This window comes from Meles meles, chromosome 8, assembly GCF_922984935.1.
Source record: "Meles meles chromosome 8, mMelMel3.1 paternal haplotype, whole genome shotgun sequence".
Lineage (NCBI taxonomy): Eukaryota > Metazoa > Chordata > Mammalia > Carnivora > Mustelidae > Meles > Meles meles.
Genome location: NC_060073.1, coordinates 86,686,645 through 86,710,113, shown reverse-complemented (window position 1 = coordinate 86,710,113; position 23,469 = coordinate 86,686,645). Strand labels below are relative to the sequence as shown.

Sequence of the window (23,469 nt, the reverse complement as noted above, 5' to 3'; positions counted from 1 at the left end):
TTTTTTCACATGGTTAAAAACCATCTGCACTTACCCTATGAATGATCTACTTATTCCTCTGGCCCAGTTTCTTTACAGTTGTTGGTTTTTTCTTATTTTAGAAACAAGTCAATCATTTTAGTCAAAATACAGTTTTCAAACACTAATCATTTAACTTCTCAGATTGCATTTTTCTTGAGAAGTGGTGACTAGCACAACAATTTCAAATGCAGTCATGGCAGCATCAAACATGAGAGAAAAACCACAGGGCTTGTCATCTACTATCCCCTTGTCAATTAAAAAACAAATTCTGCACCTTATATATTAAGACATTGTTTAGAATGGAAGTTCTTCTTGGCCCATAAGCTTGTCCTATCCAATTGACATCCAATTGATGATTCTCATCATCCTCAACCTCTTGGCTATGTCTGAGAGGATGACTATAACCAAACACCTCCTTAATACTGATTTTGTGTGGCAAACTATCTAGACACAAGTCACTTGAACCAAGTTACCTCAATTCTTTTTGGAAAATGGCAGGGCGTTAATAAAAGTCAATATTCATTTACCATTTCCTGCTCCACTTCCTTGGCTACAAAATAAAGCAGTTGGAGAAAATGGCCTGTAGTGCTCTTCTCAACATGTTCAGTATTTGGTCTTACATCATTTCCTTTTCAAAACTCTAGTAGTCTACCCAAACTGCCTTTAAAATATAACTCCAGGGGCACCTGGGTGGCTCAGTGGGTTAAAGCCTCTGCCTTTGGCTCAGGTCATGATCCCAGGATCCTGGGATCGAGCCCTGCATCCGTCTCTCTGCTCGGCGGGGCGCCTGCTTCCTCCTCTTCTCTGCCTGCCTCTCTGCCTACTTGTGATCTCTGTCAAATAAAATAAAATCTTTAAAAAAATAAATAAAATATAGCTCCAAATAATTTTTCCAAGTTCACTCCCCAGTTCTTCTCAAAATAGCCTCTACTCTTTAGCCCTTCAATCTTTCATGCCTTTTTTTATACCCACTTGTTCTCAGAGTATGTGCTCTGGGCCAGAAGCAATAGCATTACCTGGGAACTGAGAGATGCAGATTCTTGGAACCAATTCCAAACTCATGCACTCAAGACATTGAGGCAGAGGCCCAGCTACATGTGCCTCATGAGGTCCTCCATACCGCCCCATGACTGATGCATGCTCAAGTTTGAGAAAGCAATGACTTAGACTAGTATTTCCACAATTCTTAGAATGCCCTTGCTAAAAGCTATCAGCTTCTTACTGCTCCTAATACCAAAGTTCCAGATATTTTTTCATGTATATGGTCTCCCCAACTAGACTATAAAGGTCTATAAATCAGGTCTTTAACTCATTTTATCAAACAACATAGCATGGTTTTAGTCATGTTCCAAAGTTTGTAAAAACATAACTACATCTAGCTTGATTTGCTTTATTATTGCTTTGAAATATCTCAATAGCTCATGAAAGCAGTCTTAATGAACATGTAGCAAAACGGAATGTGTTTGCCTGAGCCAATTCTCTCAAATCTGTTAACTTCAAAGCCTCATACTGGGAAAATGTAGATGACGCTTATGAGAGGCTCAGTAATGGTCTCCCAAATGTCCATGTTCTAATCTCTATGAATAGGTTACCTTATGTGACAACAGATGTGACTAAGAATTTGAGATATGAGGACTCCTGATCATCCAAGTGGGCCCAATAATATCCATATTAGAGGGAGCAGAGGGAGATACCATGACCAAAGAGAGAAGACCATATGATGACAGAGCTAGAGAGACTTGAAGATGCTACATTTTTTTAGCTCTGAAGATGGAGCAAGGGGCAAAGAGCTAAAGAATGCAAGGAATGCAGCTCCAAAAGCTGGAAAAGGCAAGAAAGCAGATTCTCCCCAGAGCCTCCAGAAGGAACCAGCTCTGCCAACTTTGACATTAGCTTAGTAAAACCGATTTTGAACTTCTGGTCTCCAGAACTATCAGAGAATTAACCTTTGCTGTTTTAAGCCACTAAGCTTATGGAATTTGTTGCAGAAGCAATAGGAAACTAATAGAAAAATTTTGACAAGTTTTTATTGTGAAATACTGGATTTAGAAAAAAGTACAAAATGTCAACAGTCAGATGTGTACAAGTAGAGTATTTCAATAGTCTATACATGTGAACAGCTTACCAGGTTCACCAGAGAATGCATATTTAGACCAACACAATCTAAAAAGAACTGCAATATTCACAGGCTATTAATACATAAATAACTTGGGCCAAAATGACCCTCACTGGTAAATGCTAATTAATAGCTGAAAACAGGCTAAAAAGCACAATACGGCACACCATAGTATCTCCTTACAGGTCCACATTTAAATATCAGCTCATTATGTCAATACACTACAGATCCAGGACTGGGACTCAATTACTAGTTTATACAATTGCAAAAAAATTAAGTTATAAAATAAGGTCATGGAATAACGAGAGGGCATTTAATTAGGACTAAATGCTGTGAAGCCCCTAAAAAGTTTTAGCCTTAGAATTTACAAAGCTTAATGACTGAGACTGAGTTTTCAATTTTTAATCTGTTTCCTAAAAAAGGGGGAAGGGGCACCTTGGTTTTTAGTAGCAGCTCCAACATGTTATAAGAACTATTACACAGTTTATTTTAAAACTATAATGAGCACTGTGGATTGATAAATGGCTATGAAACCAGAATATAAAACTATAAATTTCAAAGAAAGGTAATGACTACCTTACAAATTTAGCAAATCCTGCAAACATTAAAATCTGTGTTAAGAAGGCATTATCTATCATTGTTGAGAGTAATAAATTTAGGAAGATTATTGCACGAAGAGCTCATAAAAATAAATTGGTTTAATTTTTCCAAGTCAGGTCTGATTGATTCAATCTTTTGCTATATTACTTCAAAATTACCCTAGATAATGTTTTCAAATTGGACAAAGAATTACTTGATATCAACATATAATAAAAAACTGCAGGAATCATCTCCTGAAACATTGGTTATGTTAAAAACAATTATTATAACCATACTGTGTTCTGAGAAAAGATGATCTTTGACCTGACATTTATAATCAGTTTAAAAACAACTTAAAAACTAATAAATTTATTAACAGGTTACTTAAATTTAATTCTTGCCCATAAATTCCTAAGAGAAGGAACTCTCTCCCACTCTATACAGTGTATCTAGCATTGCCTGATGCTTTACAATTGAACTGAAAGTCTGAACTAGCATTTATTAAAGAGATCAACTGCATTAAAGGCTGAAAACCAATGGATCAGAAAAGAATTAGTCAATAACTTTACATAACCTATCCCAACCTACTTAACCTTTTATAGACAATTTTAAAGACTCTGATATAATTTTCTTATAAATAGTGCCTGTATCTTACAGTAGATTCCAATTTATTCAAAGATAGTCATGGATTGATTTAAGTTATTTAAATTTTTCCAGATTTGCTTTAAACTTACAAATCAAATATGGTGTACATAAATATTAACTTAGATAACCACATATTATAGGGAAAGCAGATATATGGACCACTGCAGAAAAATTATAAATTTTAAAAAAATTTTATAAAAGAAAAAGAACATGTAACTCATGAAATATGAACATGAAGCCATATGACATAAAAAATAAAATTACTCTATCAGAAATGATTTAAAATTAAATCTCTGGGGAAGTATTTTTACATAATTCAATGAATTCAGTGACCAACAGCTTCTCATATCACACAGAAACAAACCACAAAATTATCTAGAGGCTATATGCATTATCAGTTCTTAATGAATCTCAAACATTTTACTAACAACTTTGATTTCCTTTTGAAATAGGCTTCTGTACATATGCATTTATATACAAACATTTATTAAACATGATTTTAAAACAAACTATGTACAAAAGATTGGCATTCCTATAAATAAAAACATTAGGTGGCAAAAAGGCACTTGTAAGTAAAAATCTACAGTAGTTTGTACAAAACAGAACACATTTTACCTTGGATACTGTACAATAAACATTAATTCCTATACCAATAATGAAAATACTAGTTTACTAACTAATGTTAATGATGTAACTTTTAAAAACATATTTACATATACTCTGAAGTTCATTTAATAAAAGCACCATGATTTTCTCCTAAATTCATGTTGATGCAAAGTAAAAACACAATTACCAAAAAAAACCAGTGTTTACCATTTTCCTTGTTTAGAAGTTTTTGTATTTCTAAATTGAAAACTGTTTATCTGAAATCAGCATAGTGTAACAACAAAACCAAAACAAACCGAAAGCCCTACTGCTCTGACTTCTGAACACCATCATCCACTCTATTATTGCATGTTGCATTTTATAAAGGGCACGACTCATGCACTCCTTTACAAGTGTTTAATACTATTGCTGGCAAAAAAGTTCCTGGATATCAAATCATTAAAAAGTAACTTCAAGCCAGTTGAAGTTTTATTTGAACGTTTTACAACTTAAAAAATGCTGTATATCAGTTACAAAAGTGAATAGGAAACACGCCAATTCATCTGGTGTGCAAAAATATTTCTCCACTACACAGAATTTAAGGGCTTCACAGAATTTTTCTCAAATTTACATTTTCAGCAGAAACACTACATGAATAACTACTTTCTCAAGGGGATGTCAGTATGCTTCCGCTTTTGTCAAACTTTTTACCCTTTGACAATGCTGCGACCTGTTTGAGTAGTTCTCTGTTTTTGGCCTGTGGGAGACAAAAACATTTAAAATGAAAAATGCTTGAAATATCAGGTCATGTTGAAGAATACTACTTATTTAATGCTGTTCTTTCCACTTACACAACAAGATTTCATTGAAACCCTAAGACCAGATGAAAGAGTTGGTATATTAAGGTTCATCTCTTTAATGCTGTATATGGAGAAGGAAAATTCTAGATTTGTAGATGTTGATATTAATTTAACTGTTGTCCAAAGATACAATCAATGAGAAAAAAGGCAACTTAGGCAATCCATTTAAGAGTGAGTCAAATTTTAAATAAGGAAAAAAATATCTGGCTCTTTAACTTAAAAACATAAAATGAAAATAAGTTTTCTAACTAATGATCCAAATAATGATTTGGGAGGAAGGAATACTGCCTAACAGAATGTACAAAGTCTTCTATTTGATATTTACCTACTTATAGAATAAGTAAAAGAGGCCTGTTTTGTAAAAATATTCACACTTTATCACTTTGCCAAAGGGACTCTGTCAATTTAATGCTATTCAACTAATTCTTTTTTTTTTTTTTAAGATTTTATTTATTTATTTGACAGACAGATCACAAGTAGGCAGAGAGGTAGGCAGGGAGAGAGAAGGGAGGAAGCAGGGTCCCTGCTGAGCAGAGAGCCCGACGTGGGGCTCGATCCCAGGACCCCGGGATCATGACCTGAGCCGAAGGCAGAGGTCTTAACCCACCGAGCCACCCAGGCGCCCCTCAACTAATTTTTTTTTGAAGCACCCATCAGAAATGTCCTTCCTCTCTGATCTCATTTTTGTTTAATTGCCACAGCAGTCATTAGGTACTGCCTTTGATGTAATTTGAACATCTGCACATCATCGTTTTCAGATCTGTGAAAGGATGAAATTACTTTTCAAAGATTCCAAGTTTCACCTTGCCATTGATCTGAACTGAATGTCCCCTTCATTCAAATGTTCCACCTGCCAAAGACACTATCTTTGAGCCAAAGCACTAGAACAATCACCAGTGTTTAGTGAAAAGGAATGTGTAAAGAGGAACCTTCAAGTGAGTACTTTCATATTTTGACTACCTTTGTCTCCCTATGTGATCTCTTAACTGTGGAAACCCAGGTAATAAAAACCCTCCATATATACAAAAACATTAATGACCAAACACTTCTGCTGGAGTTTTTGAGCCAAAATGGGGAAAGTATTGAGAACAGACTAGAATCTGAGTGCTGCCCTAAAAGGAACAAAATTTTTCCTCTTGTTTATGTAGGAAAACCATTTATTTTCCTTCACAAGTTTCAACATTTATTATCTAGATAATACTTTTTTTTTTTTTAATCTCAGTGTTTCATCTTCTACTCTAATTTTGGCCTTTGTATGGCAAGATAACACCCTGCCTTCTCTGTATAACATCTTAAACAGTTTCATGAAACATAAACCTTTTTTCAAAGCTTTGTACTTCTACTCCCTTACCTTTCTTCAACCAAACTTTCCCCAATACCTATACCTCCTAAATGAAAATATTCTTAGAACAATTTCATATTTGCAAACCTAACCATGTTTATGTTCGTCTACCTAATTAACAGCATTTCTTTATTCAATAGTCATTAAATAAGGGGGTAATTAAAAGTTTCAATTTCAGGGGTGCTTGGATGGCTCAGTTGCTTAAGTGTCCGACTCTTTTAATTTCAGCTCAGGTCATGATCTTGGGTTCGTGAGATACAGCCCCACGTCAGACTCTGTGCTGGGCATGGAGCCTGCTTATGGTTCTCGTCACCCTCTCCATCCCTCTGTCCCCAGCCCTCTTAAAAAAAAAAAAAAAAAAAAAAAAGTTTTAATTTCAAATTTGATTTCAATTTTAAATCTGGAAAATCACAAAGAATTTAACAGGATTTTGCTTTCCTTTAAAAATTAAAAAGTCTGGGGCGCCTGGGTGGATCAGTGGATTAAGCTGCTGCCTTCGGCTTAGGTCATGATCTCAGGGTCCTGGGATCGAGCCCCGCATCAGGCTCTCTGCTCCGCAGGGAGCCTGCTTCCTCCTCTCTCTGCCTGCCTCTCTGCCTACTTGTGATCTCTCTCTCTGTCAAATAAATAAATAAAATCTTAAAAAAAAATTAAAAAGTCTGAAAACGCAGAAGACGAATAATGTGAATGCCTGGAAGTTAGCAGTGAGTCAAGTGAGTACACTTATGATCACCTGGTTTATTACTCAGCTGACCAGTCCTAGTCAGTGTAATAGTTTTAAATTGTTTTCTTTTTATTGTTAGCTTCATTAGCTCCATGTTATTTAATTTATGACTACCACAGACTCTCTTTGCCAAAAACAAATCTTAACAGAAATTTTAAAATATAGATTAATGAAGGGCATAAAAAAATGGTATCTTTGCAAATGTGCCTCAAGAGATCGCCATCAGATCTGTAAATTATATTTATCCAAAACCTTTCATATTGACAATATTCAAATTATCTTTTCTCAGTCATCAATAAGAAGCATCCATAAAAATCAAAGTTTATAATTTTCATATTCTAAGTATGAAACACAAGAACTCAAACATTAGGTGTTGAGAGCTGTTTCCCCTTTTCTGAGCAGCTAACTTTCAATTTGCATTTATATATTCTCTCCTAACTGCAACACTAATAAATTTATTTGCTGATAAATTATGTAAGAAAAAAGCCCTTAAGAAAAATAAATGTATCAGTTGTTAAATGGAGATAAGTCCAAATGTGTGTTACTCTAATTTAAGTACATTAAAAATGTATTTTATAATGCAATACTTAAATAAATATGCACTTAAAGTTGTTTTTTTTCTTCATTTTATTTATTTTTTCAGTGTAACAGTATTCATTCTTTTTGCACAACACCCAGTGCACTTAAAGTTTTTATCCTAATGTTACTTCTTTATTACACACCCTGCAAAAATCAAATAATTTAAAACTCTTAACAAGTTAAGCTAAAAATGTTTAGAAACAGTGACCTAAAGGAAAGACTACCTGGAGTAACACATATCCTGCTGTGCAACCTGGAGTCTATGTTCTCATATGTAAGAAAGAAACCTTACCACCACCTCAAAAGGAGTTGAAAGAACTAATCAAATAAATAAAACACTTAGCCTAACACAGAGGCTGATTCATAGCAGGCACTCAAATCTTAATCCCCTCTCCTCCTTCATTAACTTCACTCCTAAACAAAAAGTAGATTTTTTATTTGGTGTTCTTGTTAGACAACTTAGGTTGTTTGTTTACTTTGGTATTTTGCACAATTTTTTCTTGTGATGCTTACTGCTTATTTCTCAGGTTTAACAGTTTAAAATGTTTTGAGAACTATTAGAACATAGTAAATTTTCTGCTACAGGGTTGTTTGTTATAACAAAAAGGTAAGAAAAATAGTTAACTCTGTTTACTCAACTAAATGGGAAACCCTACTAGTACATGGTTGAAGGGACTACAGTTAAAAGAGGATACACAACTGTAACAGAATGTTTCAGCAATTAACACAAGATATAGGGAAGTGGTCTGATAATAAGGAACAGAAACCTGGGTGACCTGAGGTGGTGGGAACACAAGAGAAAGTACAGTTTAATGAGTCACAAGCTGTAGGTTTCTATGTCAGTTCTGAATAATTATGTGACCACCATTTCATCTGTAAAATGGGAACTCAAAGTTATCGTAAAGAACAAATAAGGCAGCCTACGTAAAATCATGTTAGAAATGTCATACTTCTACGTAAAATCATGTTAGAAATGTCATACTTCTATTACATTGAAGTTCAGCTACTGACCAAGAAGAGTTATTGGGCTTAAGATACTAATCACGATAAGATGTCAAAGAGGAGGTCCCCAACAAAATAAAACAAACTGCTCTTTTGGACAGTGAGTTGTACTAAGTTTTATCATAAACTTAAGTATTGCTCACAGTTTTTCTGTTACCTCGATTCTGGATTTACTCCAGAGTTTTGGTTACACCACTTTAAATCAGAGATCATCAGGCAGAAGATTCTGTTGCCAGGTAATCATTCAGCAATAATAACTGAATGAGAAAAGTAAGAAAATCATAAAGCAAATATATACTGGTAGATGATAATGTCCAAGAACGACAATTATACGGGCAATTTCTCAGGACAGAAGGCAGATGGACACTTCCATAAATCAACTCATTCAACAAATTATTTGAGTGCCTACTATGTGCCAGGTTCTACACAAAGTTTCTCTTTAAAACTCTTTGTAAGACCAATGTTAAGACTAGGACTGTAACTGAAATTCAGGTTCCTAAATCCATTTTACAATTTCATGCAATTTAAGCTACCTTCAAAGATGTATGAGTAATACAAACCAAAAGGCAAGACTAGCACATATACCCTGGTTTTTACAAAGAAAAAAACAAACAAACAATAACTCAGGGCAATTACTCCCTTCCTTCCCCGGCTGCACTCCCCCATGAAGTCTAAACTCTATGTGCTGGTATGCACCCTCTCAATGCCTTTAAGACTTAAAATTACTAAAGTTTAAAAGCCCTGTTACCCAAAGATTAATTCCTCAGATGTGAGAATGTGTATCGACAGAACATGTAATTAATTGAGTGTGGTCTGATTTCTAAATTTATGAAACCGAGGTGGAAAAGGCTTAAATAAGGGAGTAATGTCTATCCCTGCTGGATGCTCTCCCTCTCTGCATGCCGGACATCAGATACTGCTCTCTCTGTCACTATGGTGACTCCTGGCTTCACCATTCAGTTGTTTTGTATATTGGAATCCTCCTGAGTATACCTTGCAGTACTCTTGGGAGGCTGGCCTTGGCCTTGATCACTAGAGGCTCCCTGCTGCAGCACACAGAATCCTATTTGGCACCTTGAAAATCACAGTACAAAGGTTAAAGTGCACTCCTTTGCCTTTCATCACTGAATGTAGCATAAATTTTCTCCACTTGAGGTCCCTGAGAATTGGCTTTGTACACCCACCTCCCTTCCCATAATCTGGAAAGAAACAAGAATGACTGTACAATGTACTAAAGACCTTATTTTCACCTTAGTTTCATGAATCCGATCTTTAATTTTTTGTTTTTCATGCAATGATCAACCAAACATACTCCACTGGTATCCTCCTCTGAAAACCCCATAACAAGTTTAGGCAAAAGTTTTCAGAATTAATATACTCAATCCCCTTACCAAGTGATTTCGAGCAGTAACTCTTAATGGGGACAGGATTAAGAAATGGTAAAAAATCAAAATCGGGGTGCCTGGTGGCTCAGCAGGTTAAGTGTCTCCCTCCAGCTCAGGTCATGATCTCAGAGCTCTGGGAGCAAGCCCAGCGACAGGCTCCCCACTCAGCAGGGAGTCTGCTTCTCCCCATGCCCCTGGTTCCTGCTTTCCCTCTCTCAAATGAATAAATAAAAAAACTTTAAAAAGTCAAAATTAAAGCTGAAAATGCACCAAATACACATAAAATAGAGATACCAATACCAGTCTAAGACAGTATTATTTACAATTAAGCAAGGTTAGCTTTCCTTGCATAACAGTACATGTAAACAATGTTATTTACCTGAAGTTGTTCCACAGTTTCTTTGTGAGCTTTTTCCATACTGTTCATCTTTGTTCTCAAATTTGACTCTTGGTACTGAAAGTCCGCCTTTAGTTCAGTTAGCTAAGAAATAGAAAAATAAGCATATAAATTTATATACTTGCATATGTAAAAAAATATGCACAAACATCATTTTAAACATTCTTCATTATAAATTTGCAATTTATTATAGAAGTGGAAGATGTTAGCAGCTTCCTGAATTTTATAACTTATTTAGAATTTGTTTCGTGAAAAGAAATTCTATTTTATTATCGTATATTTTAAAGTTAAGATAAGACTGAACTGTCAGTAAAACTTTTGAGAAGATGCCTTTTTTTGCTTCAATTTAAAAATGGCTTTGCTGGACACAGAGTTTGGCAACTGGTATGCCAACAGGAAAGTTTAATGGCTTATACCATGGAAAAATGCTTCAATTACAACATCCTTCACATTAAATAAAAACAAAGTAAATGTTAAAGGTGATTTCAGGTTAAAATAATCTTTTAATGACAAAAGAGGAAAATGTCACAATGGGAAAGTACAAAGAGGGTTGGTTTTATCAACCATGAGCTATAATGCTTTTACTTTAAAATTTACATCCAGAATTATGTATCCAATATCACCTAAGACTTGAGGTAAAATGAAGAACAAAGTACAGAAATAAAACTAACATGGAATGAGAAAGAAAAGGGAGTTAATTTAAAATTTTTGCTAACTTAGACAAATGTAAGGAAAAAAATCAGAGGTTTGAGGAAGCTACATTTTCTTCTTAAGTATCAATGACATACATAAAAATACAAAATCCTTATGACCTTGAACTAAAAAATAAATTGATATTATATAATTTCATTATCAGAACCATGGAGAAGAAAGCTTTGGTTATTTTTAAATGGTTTTCATTACATATAAACTTTAAAGGTTTGTACTTTTTTTGTTTTAAGATTTTATTTATTCATTTGAGAGAGAGACAGAAAAAGAAAGAGCACAAGGGGCGCCTGGGTGGCTCAGTGGGTTAAGCCTCTGCCTTCAGCTCAGGTCATGATCTCAGGGTCCTGGGATCCAGCCCCGCATGGAGCTCTCTGCTCAGCAGGGAGCCTACTTCCTCCTGTCTCCCTACCTGCCTCTCTACCTACCTGTGATCTCTCTCTCTCTGTCAAATAAATAAATAAAATCTTTAAAAAAAAAAAAAAAAAAAAGAAAGAAAGAGCACAAGCAGGGGGAGAGGCAGAGGAAGAGGAAGAAGCATACTCCCCACTGAGCTGGGAGCCTGACATGGGGCTCGATCCCAGGACCTGGAGATCATGACCTGAGCTGGAGGCTTAGCCATTTGAGCCACCCAAGCGCCCCTGCGTGTTCTTTTTGTATAGATACATAACAGCAAAAAGAGAAAGGAAGTCATGGTGTATTATATTCTTATTGTCCGGATAAAAGCCCTTTCTCTTGCCAAATTCAAAGAACAACTGAATTCTCTCTCCGTTTATTACATTACAAAGGAATTCCTGTTCTGAAATGTCAATTCACATCAGATCAACTAAGATAATTATTCTTGTCACTCCACTGTGTGTTGCCTTCAGATTATGAATTTCTGGAAGATAAGGATCGTGTCCAATTTATTTACTCATTTTTGTATCATCATGATCACTAGAGGATAGGTGGCGAGCTCTAGAAGTCACTGAATAAAGTGAAATAAATTTAAGAAAATATCTTGGTTGCCTTAGATTTACATTATAAGAAAAAATAGCAAAATTGTAGCTATTTTAGGCTTAGAATTATTATTATTTTTTACAACACTGCTTATTTCCATCCCCATTACTTTTTTTTTTAAAGGAACACTAACAAAAGTAGAAAACTTTCAACAAACTGCACTAAAATAGACGAGTCATGCTATTAAAAAAAAAAAAAAACTAATAAAGTCAAAATTCCACAATGCATTACTACTTGGTTTTGGAATTATTACTTTATAGCAAATTTACTATGTTATTCAATTTTACCTAGATTTCCTAAGCTAATATAGGTAAATCTTTGTGCAATAGATATGTCTCGAAAATTTTGTGCATAAAACAAATTTCCATAAAAGTTCATTAATTCAAAAAATTCTGCTAATCAAAAAGAACCATAAAAAGTAAGATACTCCTAACTATTCTATTTTTATGTTGATCCTAAATTTTTTTTTTTGATCCTAAATTTCATACACTGAATTTGCTTAAACTAAGATACAAATGTATTAAAATAAATTTAAATATACTAACCATCAAGACATGGGAAAATTTAACACAAAAGTTGTTAAATGCCAAGCTCAGATTCAAGCACCACTATGGATACTCAGAAATAGAAATAATTCATTATAATAAGGCCTTATTCATAGTTTTAAAAGGAGTATTTTTAACGTTTTCCTATTGCAGAAGGCATCTGAAATAAGTCAAACTAGAATAGTTTATAGTGTAAGACTATAAACAAGTACAAAAGTTGGCTCTACCCTCAAAGATGACCCAACATCAGAAATAGCAGCTATTAAAAAAAAAAAAAATAGCAGCTATGAGCACTATATACATGGCAGGAGCTGTAGTAAGTACTTTATATTTCACGTAATCCTAATAACCACCTCCTGAGATGGTATTAATACTTTCATTTTTAAAAAACTAAGGACCAAATATGTGAAAGCATTCTGCTCCAGTTCACACAGAAAGTGTTAGAACTTTTCACTAAATTGACAACATATTTGACACTCCTAATCTAACTGACAAAGTCCTCAGAAGTATACTTGGTTCCTACAAAATGATCTAGACACCTACTGCTAATCACAGACTACCACACAGGAAATTCCCAAAGCAGTACTTTTCACCAGTTACTTGATCTGGACTGAAATACACGATTGGCATGTCAAAGACTAAACTACTTTCTCAAATCATAAGAATTTACATAATGGATATTTCATTTATATGTCATTTTCAAAGTAAGATATTGGGCTTATTTTTAAGCTACAGGTTTGCTGAAAACTAATGTTCAGAAATTATTACAATTCTAATTAGTTCTCAGTCAATTCTTAAAACTAAAATTCTGAAAGACCATTTTCACCTATGTGTCTTGTCTTATATGAATTACCCACAAGATTACCAAATTACTGAAGTCTAATAAAACTTGCATTTTCAAGCATAACTTAGGACGTAAATCTTAGCAGGCTTCAGTGAACCATGTTCTTACCTTTTTATCTTTTTCTAAAATGGTCTGGTCTCTCTGCTGTAAGAGACGTTTAAGTGACATCACTTCTTCTTTCAGTTGACTTATAAGGACAAAATTGTCTGTTCCCCCACTATCTGCTGACTGATTTATAGAGCTACTAAAAAGAAAAAAGTAAAACACAGTTAAATGAAGTAGAAGGAAAATTAGCAGGTGTTCAAATTGCATAAATTAGACAATTCCACAAACATCCTTAAGGCTAATGCAAAAAAATATGTACCTGACAGAAATGGATGCAACTGGCAAATTACCTTACTAATGGCACACATTACATACACCTGCAGAAATATAATTCAGTATTAGCTTTTAGGGGGTCAATACTTCTAGTGTAAAGCAATAGGCAGCCAATTTGTACAGTAACATCAGCAAACTTTTGGCTAATGAACTAAAAACAAACTCACGCTCATAATACTTTAAATACATTTTCCAAGCAGGTCAATTTAAAACATTACAATTAGATTTTTAGATTTGTGTTTCACTGAAGAATAATTAAGATCAAGCGAATGTTCTATTCAGATTTGTTCTCCTTTTTTTCAAAACCCAATGTATTCCCCAAATAGAACAACAGTTCAGTGCCACTTGCTCATTGCCAAAATTAAGTTAAAACTGTTAACTAACTATGGTTACTCTTCTAGGTGACTCAAAAAAGTCAATGCAGAAGATAAATGTTTCCATTCTTTTACCTAGTCATAACTGGCAATCAACTGTAACTGTTCAACTAACTTGAATTTTCGTAGCGCTAAAGGAATTCATTTTTACCTATCTCCATTAGATGGCTTAGATTCCAATTTGGGCTTTTTCTTTGGAGTTTCATTCTGAATTGCTGCAGAGGATTTATGGCTGAAACCAAACATTAATAAGAATAATTAGAGTAAAAAGGGCAGAGGCACCAAGTGACAAGTCATTCTTCTTCCCCTAAAATATTACCGAATATCACTGATTTTTTAAAAGCCTAAGTAACAAAGTTAAAGGGATGGCACATTAAAAGAATATATATGTATCAAAATGCTTCAGAAAATATGTTAACATATTTACCTCTGTTTCCACAGTCCCTGTTCTTGTTCTGGACTCAGATTGCTGATTCTGAAAAATATATAAATGACATCTAACAACAACATTTATTTAATACATATGTTTAATAACATTCTTTCCAATGGACTCAAATTGCATATGTTTAGAACCTTTCGTTCAAAGAATGAATATTCAATTGAGTTTTTGAACTAAGTTAACATATTCTAAATAAATCACATTGAATGGAGAGAAGTTCAAATCAAATAAGTGCTAGGCAATTGCTACTAAGTTCTTTAACAAAGGTATAGTGATAGAGATTAAATTCTCTCTTTTATCAGATCATTTTCCAAAAGCCAATTTAATATCATACTAAAAGTTGGGGTATATAAGCACAAAACTCACCAGGCTCTACTAAATATGAAATATGACAATCTTCATACTTAGGCTGCCCTTACTATTTCAGACAAAAAATGTTCGATCTTTAAAGGCCTTCCTAATAATCCTCCTTCGGAGTAATTCCAGTTGCTCAGAATAGTGTGTCAAGTTGAACCAGGAAATAATCTTGTTTCTTTACTAGTCCAAAGTCTCTTGATGTTTCTTGAGTCAGGACTATAGAACAGACATGCTGAAAATACTGGGAATTTCATAGTAAGAACTGATTTTACCTTTACTTATAATTAAGTGCTATATTACTAATTCTTTTCCATTATGCCATAACACTAATAATGACTTTATAATTTACTAAGAACCCTACAAGTTTTCCTGCAGTTACATATCAGCCAATCCTGCATTAACCCCTAATTTATTGATTCAACATGTACAGAGCATCTTCTACGTACCAGACGCCACATATTTATACAATAAAAGATGTTAAAAGACCTAGGCTGTGTGACCTTTTTGCCAGTTACTTAAAATTCCTGAGCTTTAGTTTCCTCATCTGTGAAATGGGTGTAATTTATACCTTATAGGAATATCAAACTTAAATTGAGTTTATATACATAAAAACACATCCTACATTACTAGTGGCATACACAATAAATAAAAATACATACATATAGTTGTGAGAATAAAATTTACTATTGTAGCTTTAGAAATTTTCAAGCAAAAAAAAAAAACCAATCAGATCATGTTTTTAAAAATCTGCTGTAAATAAATACCTAGTTGGGGAAAAATGCTGTAATTCTATAAACCTGAGTTATTCTCTATTTGTGGCAATAAAGTGCAACATGACTGCAGAATTCAGTTGCTCTTTCTTTTACAAATTTCATCATAACCATTAGCAAGCCATATAATCACACATGAACGAACAGCACTATCCGGATCTTAAAGTGAGAACAATCACATTTTAATGGCTTAACAAAAACACGTGGAATTCACATCTTTGCTTTCTGAGGTGGCCATTCCTGGATCCAGATTGACTTGCTTTTGCTATCCTCCACCCCACCCACCACTATATATCACAGTATGTACACTCCTCCTAACTGTTCTAACCTACTAAAATTAAAATACAACCTCACAAACAGGTTGCCTACTCACTAAATGGTCTATATCCATCAAATACAAAACAGTATATCTATTTCTTAAGCAATAAAAAGGAAAAAAAAATTAAGGGTCAATGCCATCCTTATTCCTTTTACTTTTGACACCTGTTATTCTTCCTAAAGATGAAGTTACTGTCACAGAATTTGATCTTTATAAACATACTCCGTGTCCTATCACAAACTAAGAAAAATTTGTAAAGGACAGGAGAAAAAGACACTTCAGTTGAGTTTCAGGAGTACGTCTGTGATAGTTACTTTGTCAGTTTTTCTTAAAAAGGCAAAAACAAGAAAGATTTATGTTCCTCTGTTCCTTGGGATATTGACAGAATTACCACAAGATTTCTTCACAAGGGCCAGATTAGAAGTCACTATGCACTCCACAACTATGGCATGCAAAAAGTACTACAACTGGGTAAGGCAAGTGGAAAAATTGCTAAGTAAACATCAGTACCTCAATAAAACTTCATAGCATGTGCTTGCCTATAATTTAGAATCAAATCTTATCAGCACTACATTATATTCTAAAAACCTGTTCTTAAATATTATAGGCATCAATTTTCTACAAATGAAATTATGTTTTATCTACCTAAAATATTAAAGACTCAGACAAATTGGGGAAAAAAACAAATTCTTCTGAAAACTGCTTATCATGTTCCTGTTTTGTCCATTTTGCGTTTAATATATTCTTGATTTTTCCATGAAGACTAAAACCACAATTCAAAAACTTTATATCACACATATTACCACTATATAAATTTTTCCTCCCAAGGCACTTTAAAAATCAAGTATTTGTTTATATTTGAATAGAAGTCCTGTCTATGTATTTTAAAATAAGTAGCAAAATACTGCTAGTTTAAAAGATTATTTTTCACACTTTTGGAAACTTCAAAATTTAGAATGCTTCTATCATGATCTACAAAAACATTGAATGTATATACCTTAGTCACTGGTAAATATAACTGCATATGACTATAATTTGTATTTCTAACTGTAAATATAATCTTTACAAGTAAAATCCTACTGATTATTTGAACAAAAGAAAAATATTGAGGCCTTTAATAACATAAAACCAATGAAGTATTAACTCTGGTGTACTTGTATTTTTACTTCATATGATCATAATTTTATGTAATTCCCTAAAGGTCCTGTCTTTATTTTTGTGGTAAATAGCTAAACACACTCCAGGTGTATAATTTTATACAGGCTTACCTCAAAGATACTTTGGTTGGGTTCTAGACCACATAATAAAAATAATACTGCAATAAAGCAAGTCGAATACATTTCTGGTTTCCCAGTGCACCTAACTTATATTTATACCATACTATAGTCTATTAAAGTGTGCAAAAGCATTATACCTAAAATAAATAGATACCTTAAAAAAGTAATTAAAAAATTATTGCTAAAAAATGCTCATGTCATCTGAGCTTTCAGCAAGTCATGAATCACTGATCACAGATCACCATAACAAATTTAATAAAGAAAAATTTGAAATATTGTTGAGAATTACCAAAATGTGATACAGAAATGTGAAGTGAGTAAATGCTGTTGGAAAATGGTGCCCGCAGGGGCGGCTGGGTGACTCAATCGGTTTAAGTGGCTGCCTTTAGCTCACGTCATGATCTCAGGGTCCTGGGATTGAGTCCTGCATCGGGCTTTCTGCTCAGCAGGTAGCCTGCTTCCCCCACTCTCTCTGCCTGCCTCTCTGCCTACTTGTGATCTCTGTCTGTCTGTGTCTCGCTCTCTCTCTGTCAAATACACATATAAATAATCTTAAAAAAATGGTGTCCACAGACTTGCTCAACACAGGGTTACCACAACCCTTCAATTTGTTAAAAAATGAATATCTGTGAAGGACAATAAAGGAAAAAATGTGATAAAATAAAGTAGGGAAAAGGCCCCTAAAACTCAAGAAGCTTACCATGTACAACAGAAACCAGACTTGTACAAAAGTAGTATTTGCAAAAAGTTAAACACCAAGACATGGCATTAAAATGCCAAGATTTTAGAAAACCTGATTTGGAAGTACTTACTTGTGATGGCTACTGCTGTGACGATGGTGATGGTGATGATGGTGGTGATGATGTTTTGAATGATGCTGGTCTTTCTCAGTAAGAGATGAAGAAGATGAGTTTGAATGTGAAGATCCCAGGCTCTTCCTTTGCTCTTTTGTCTTCTGCAAAACTCTCTTGTATGATAAAGTACAGAGCCAGCATAATAACTTTCCGTCAACCTTTTTTAAAGAAAACATTTGTATTAGATTCAATGTACCTATAAACTGAGTATAAGTGAAAAACTATTCAACTTCTAGCGCACACGCAGACTCACGTGCACGCTCTCTCACACACACACATGCACACACACACACAGATCATTACAAAATGCAAATAAAATAAGACTTTCATGAAACTTGGGAAAATGCTCATCTGGTATGTCGTAAAATTGATGAGGATGATCTCTGTACTTCCATTAGTTTTGAGTTTTTTTAAATTTTGAGAGAAAAGTTTATTTTCTTATTACAGGGAATTAAGCATAAATTGACATATTTCAAAGAATCTTACCTAAGCACCGGCCTGAATTCTTAAGTCACTGTGTAATTACTAAAATGACAAAGTAATCCCCACTACAGTGAAAATTGTTAGTTTACAGAAATAAGGAGAGCCTGAATAACATATACATTTGATTCTCATTATTCTCAGGTTTCCCATTTGCAAATTCACCACCTACTTGCTAAAATTTATCTGTAATCCCTAAATCAACTTTCATGATCATTCATGAACATGCACGCGGCAGCAAAACATTCTGTAGAATGGACAGCAAACATTCCCTGCAGAGGTTTAACAAGGCGACACTCTGTGGTCTTCTTTCAGCTCTTACACCATAAACAAGTGTTCTTTTCACGGTCTATTTAGTGCCATGTTTTCTACATTTGTGCTTTCTTATCGGTGATTCCACTGCTTATAACGGTCCCCAAGTGTACTGCTGAAGTGATGTATAGTGTTCTTCAGCACAAGAAAACTGTGTAGATATGTAGATATGTAGAAAATACATATCTCAGGTAAGTTCCGTCAGGCATATAGTGCTGTTTGCCATGACTTCAATGGAACCGAGCAACAATTTATATTATGTAAGATGTCTCTGAAGAGAAACATGCACAAAACAAGATTAAGTATTGATCGAATGGTTACCATGTTGTGACCAGAGCAAGAATCTAATCCTATAGTGCCCCTTTAGAAGCAATACTTCAATATTCACTAATTCAGTGTTCGCAGCAACTTTATAGAACCTATCTACCACGAATAATGAGGATCAACCGTACATGTGTCAAGAGGGAGGAAAAGAGCCTTCTTTCCAAAATTAAGACTAAACCCTAAAAAAATAAAACAAAGTTTCTTTCTTCTACTTGTTCACACAAGAACTGCTGGAGGGACATGTCTTACAACTAGGGTATATATACTGCTGTTGAAGAACGTGGGGGAGCTTCACAAAGAGACAGTCATCCTCCAACTCAACAGAACTGACAGACAACAGGAGGCCTATGTGAATGCCGACCAGCAGAGGAATGCCACAGGCACACACATACTTTTTAAATCACTGTAGGCAGAGGAAAAACAAACAATGGTTGAAAACATGAGCCCCAAGTCAAAAGGCACAAGACTAACTTTGAATTATACGTGTTAATGTGCCATCGGGTATTTTTTCACACCAGTGACTTCAAGTAACGAGCAAAAGGGTAAGTAGCTGAAAGAATCTAAAAACAGTAATTTTCCTGAACAAAATGTTAGATAACCAAATAGTACAGAATAGCTATCACAGAGTATTTTTTTAAAATATAATAATCTCAACTGATCAACATAAATCTATGTGTGATTCAAACATGGAGAAAATGCACTGTTCCTGCACTTCCATCTAACCATTTTCAGGGACCCAAAGGATACATCATGTAGCAGTGGTGTAGTCATTAAAATAATTCCCAACCTGTGTGTTTCATTTAATTTCCAGAAGATATAATATAAATACCTTTCTTCTTCCTTCCTCCTTTCGATCAAAAGCACATTGTTGCTTGCACTGTTCACAGGTCTGAGGTGGTCCGTATTTTTTTTCTGAATTTGTACAACGCTGACACTTTGTACCAATAAATGCAGCAATTATGTTACAGTACTGACAAGGCTTAGGCTGAAAAGCAGATACACATTTTAACTGAGACATTTCCTACATAAAACATATACCTATATACAGACATATTTCTAGGACTAATTAAGGAAAGAGATAAAAAAAACTTCGTTAAGTATGTTACCCTGTCACAGTTAATGACATTCTTCATGCTTCTATTCATTTACTAATATTTATTTCTAGAGTCAGGTAACTTTTTGTTAACTCTCTTAAATAAATAACGTCATGAGAAATGTATTTATGATTGGACAGTATGTTATATAAAAGCTATATGTGAAAAAGTTCTCAAAAAATGAAAATAAAGGTACACACTGATAGAAAAGTTTCATGCATCCAGTATTCAGGAGCATGAACTAATTTAATAACCTGGTTACTCTTATTACTGTTTCATTTATTAAAAAAACATGTAACAGCTTTTTTAAAATCACATACAGGTATCGATGATGAAATGAATATACATTACCCATAAGCTTTCACCTTAAGAATTGGCACAAGCATATTCAACCTAAACTATAACAAACATACCTTGATTTTCTTTGATACTCAAAAGACAATTCAGGATTTTACAGAACTTTAAGGCCAGCACTTTGACCAATCATGACAGTACTATACCAATAATGACTGTCCTATACATGTGAGAAAAAAATTATACTAGCATAATGTCCTGACTTTTATGAGTAAGTGCCTGAACTGTGCTACTACATAAAAGCTGTTAGAGGTTCTGAAGGGGGTGGGGGGGAGTGTGATTATGCAAATTTTATAGATAAGGAGGTTCTCCATAACCAGGAGTTTGTTATATTTGAGACTTTGCAGAATAAAATCATACACTTCACACTGAAATTCAATATACACAAAACATGCACATAATAGTACTGTTTTTAAACATTGTCATCCTCTAACTGGATTGTCATCCAAGCAGACTGTCTACAGAAAATTTCTTTCCTGGAATATTTTCACATCTTGAATATTTAAGGACATAACCATATATATTTTTTATAAAGTCCATTTTGTGAAAAACACTGACTAGTAACAATAACATGAAATAAAAATGTAGAACATACTTACCGTGCCAAATTGCTTCACATTTTGAGCACACTTCTTACAAATTGTATTAGTTTTGCTGAAAAGGAAATTGAATATAGATGATCAAATTTACATAGCTTCCTGAGGTAATTAGCACACTGTCGAACTAAAGCAAATACAGTTTATATTTGACATTTGCTTTAATAGTTCTTAAAACTTTCTCTAATACAGACCAAGGATCTTTTTAGGGATGTGAATTATACACATTTTCTCCTCTTTCACTAACTTCAGATAAATGATAAATGTTTTTACATATTGTTATTGTGTATCTTTTAGTAAAAGTAAGAAAAACCAAAGGGGAAAAAAATCCTAATGTTTCCTATCTAGTTCCAAAATCTTCACATTTGCCATTGTTTATGCACAGCCTTATATCTCAGTGCCTACCTAACCTTCCTCTGGGCCTTCCCCACTATTGTGATGACAGTAATCTACTTACAAAGAAATGATTTGTTCTTCTCCTTAGGCTACTCTCTTATAAGCACTCTGATCCTTTAACAAGAATCACCCTGTTAAAAAGTATGTGCTGTTCTTCCACTGGTAACAAGTTACTAGATTTCACCTTGGAAGATACTTGGTAACAATACAGACCTTTCTTCAGGTCCATGTCAGCACTAATGTTTTGTCATTTTTACACGTTAACAGTAACTTTATGTCTGCGTTTTTAGTCCGCAAGACTAAACTGGTCTAATTGTAAAACAGTCACTAATTTTGTTTAGACATAGTCTCTCCCAGCACATATAAAAAGTTTACAACTTAAAATTTAAGAGAATAAAACATATTTAAGAATATTTCACCACAAATACGGGATGACAACAGTATTCCTTACAGACAACTGTGTCTTTAACAATCAAAAACTGTTTAGTATACAAACCTCTCTTGTTGAAATTCTGATCTGCAGTAAGTACATTTTACAATAGGATGCGCAATCCGACATTCCTGTAATAAGACAATATATTAATATCTATCTCAAAGTCCCCAATTTCACTTTTCTGGTAGAAAACTATTACACAACCTAGTCAAATGCCTAAAACATCAATAATACCAGTCCCCCAACGTACACAATTGGGTGATTTATCCTATAAGTGGCCAATTACAGCATATTTCCCTAGGGCAGGCATAGACGTCTTTGTCTTTACTTGATGTGGGGGTATGCTTTAAATTAAGAAAGCTGTCAGGGCCGATTTCAAGGGTCGGTTAAACGCGAAACTACTTAAAATTTTGCACCGTTGTTCAGACAGCATCCCGGCTTTAATGGGATGGGAGGAGCTCCAAATCATAGAGCATTCTGTCCCCAAACCAGTCGCTTCGCTTTCCTGGACAAGGAAGAAGGATGCCATCAGCTTTGCGGCTTCAGGTTCCTAGCAAGAAAGTGCAAAAACCGTCCCCTGCCTCCCGGTGGAAGGAGAGGACAGTCCAGGCAGAAAACCGAGATGAAAACATCTCCACCCCAGGGTTTCTGCAGCATAGACAGGTGGCTGCCGCCTCACTCAGCCCCACCCCTGAGACCCCTGAATGTTGGTGGGGCCCGGCCCCCTCCTGGGCCGCCTGGAAGAGGGCAGAACCTTGTCTTCTCTCAGGGGCCCCTCCCATCTGATGCCCACGTCCTCGATAAAGGGGTCCTGAGTGAGGAGGCAAGAAAGAGCTCCAAGCACCCAAGGAGCGGGCGATGAGAGCCGGGCTGCAGTGCAGCGGACACCCAGCTTCCCTCAGGCTCCGGCCGAGGAAACCCCGCCCGCCCGCCGCCCAGAGCCCACGGACCTTGCAGAGCTGCTGGCCCTGGGAGAGCTCCTCGAAGGGATAGCGCTGGGTACACTTGGTGCAGGCGTACAGGGCCGAGGCCGCCATCCTGCTCCTCAGTCTCCTCCTCCACCGCCGCCCGCTCCGAGGCGGGGCCCTACGGGGAACTCGGGCGCCGCCGCCGCCGCCACCCGGGCCGCGGGCTCCTCCTCCTCCCCCTCCCCTGCCTCGCGCCCACCAGAGCCTCGCCGCTAAGGCCTAAGGCCCAGCGGTGTGCACCGTCTCCCTCCGCCTCCACTTCCGCCCCCAGCCCTCTCAGTGACGCCGTCCCAGCCGCTCCCGCTTAGGCCCCTATAGCGGCGGAGGGAGACGAAGAGGATAGCTCGATGCGGTTTAGCTGCGCGGCAGTGGATCCGCTTCCTTCTCGGCCTCGCTTCCCCATCTCTGATTGGCTG

The 23,469-nt window shown here is 35.4% G+C and overlaps 1 protein-coding gene across 1 annotated transcript; it reads right to left on the bottom strand.

Moving 5' to 3' along the window:
• Window positions 1–2,849: 2,849 nt before the first annotated feature.
• FAM76B (family with sequence similarity 76 member B) lies at window positions 2,850–23,420 on the bottom strand. The gene is made up of 10 exons (XM_046016997.1): window positions 23,036–23,420; window positions 22,149–22,213; window positions 21,260–21,314; window positions 20,042–20,197; window positions 18,055–18,254; window positions 14,508–14,555; window positions 14,232–14,312; window positions 13,437–13,572; window positions 10,218–10,319; window positions 2,850–4,703 (listed from the first exon to the last, which is right to left on the bottom strand). The coding sequence occupies exons 1-10, from the start codon at window positions 23,120–23,122 to the stop codon at window positions 4,614–4,616; spliced, it is 1,020 nt and encodes a 339-aa protein (XP_045872953.1). The 5' UTR covers window positions 23,123–23,420; the 3' UTR covers window positions 2,850–4,613.
• Window positions 23,421–23,469: the final 49 nt, after the last annotated feature.

Bases quoted from the DNA above. Each gene is read 5' to 3' on its own strand.
- FAM76B (XM_046016997.1), bottom strand. From the start codon at position 23,122: ATGGCGGCCTCGGCCCTGTACGCCTGCACCAAGTGTACCCAGCGCTAT. The intron at 22,214-23,035 runs GTCCGTGGGCTC...GTCTTATTACAG, and splicing joins AGGGCCAGCAGCTCTGCAAG to GAATGTCGGATTGCGCATCC. The intron at 18,255-20,041 runs GTATTTATATTA...TCTTTAAAAAAG, and splicing joins AGGAGGAAGGAAGAAGAAAG to GTTGACGGAAAGTTATTATG.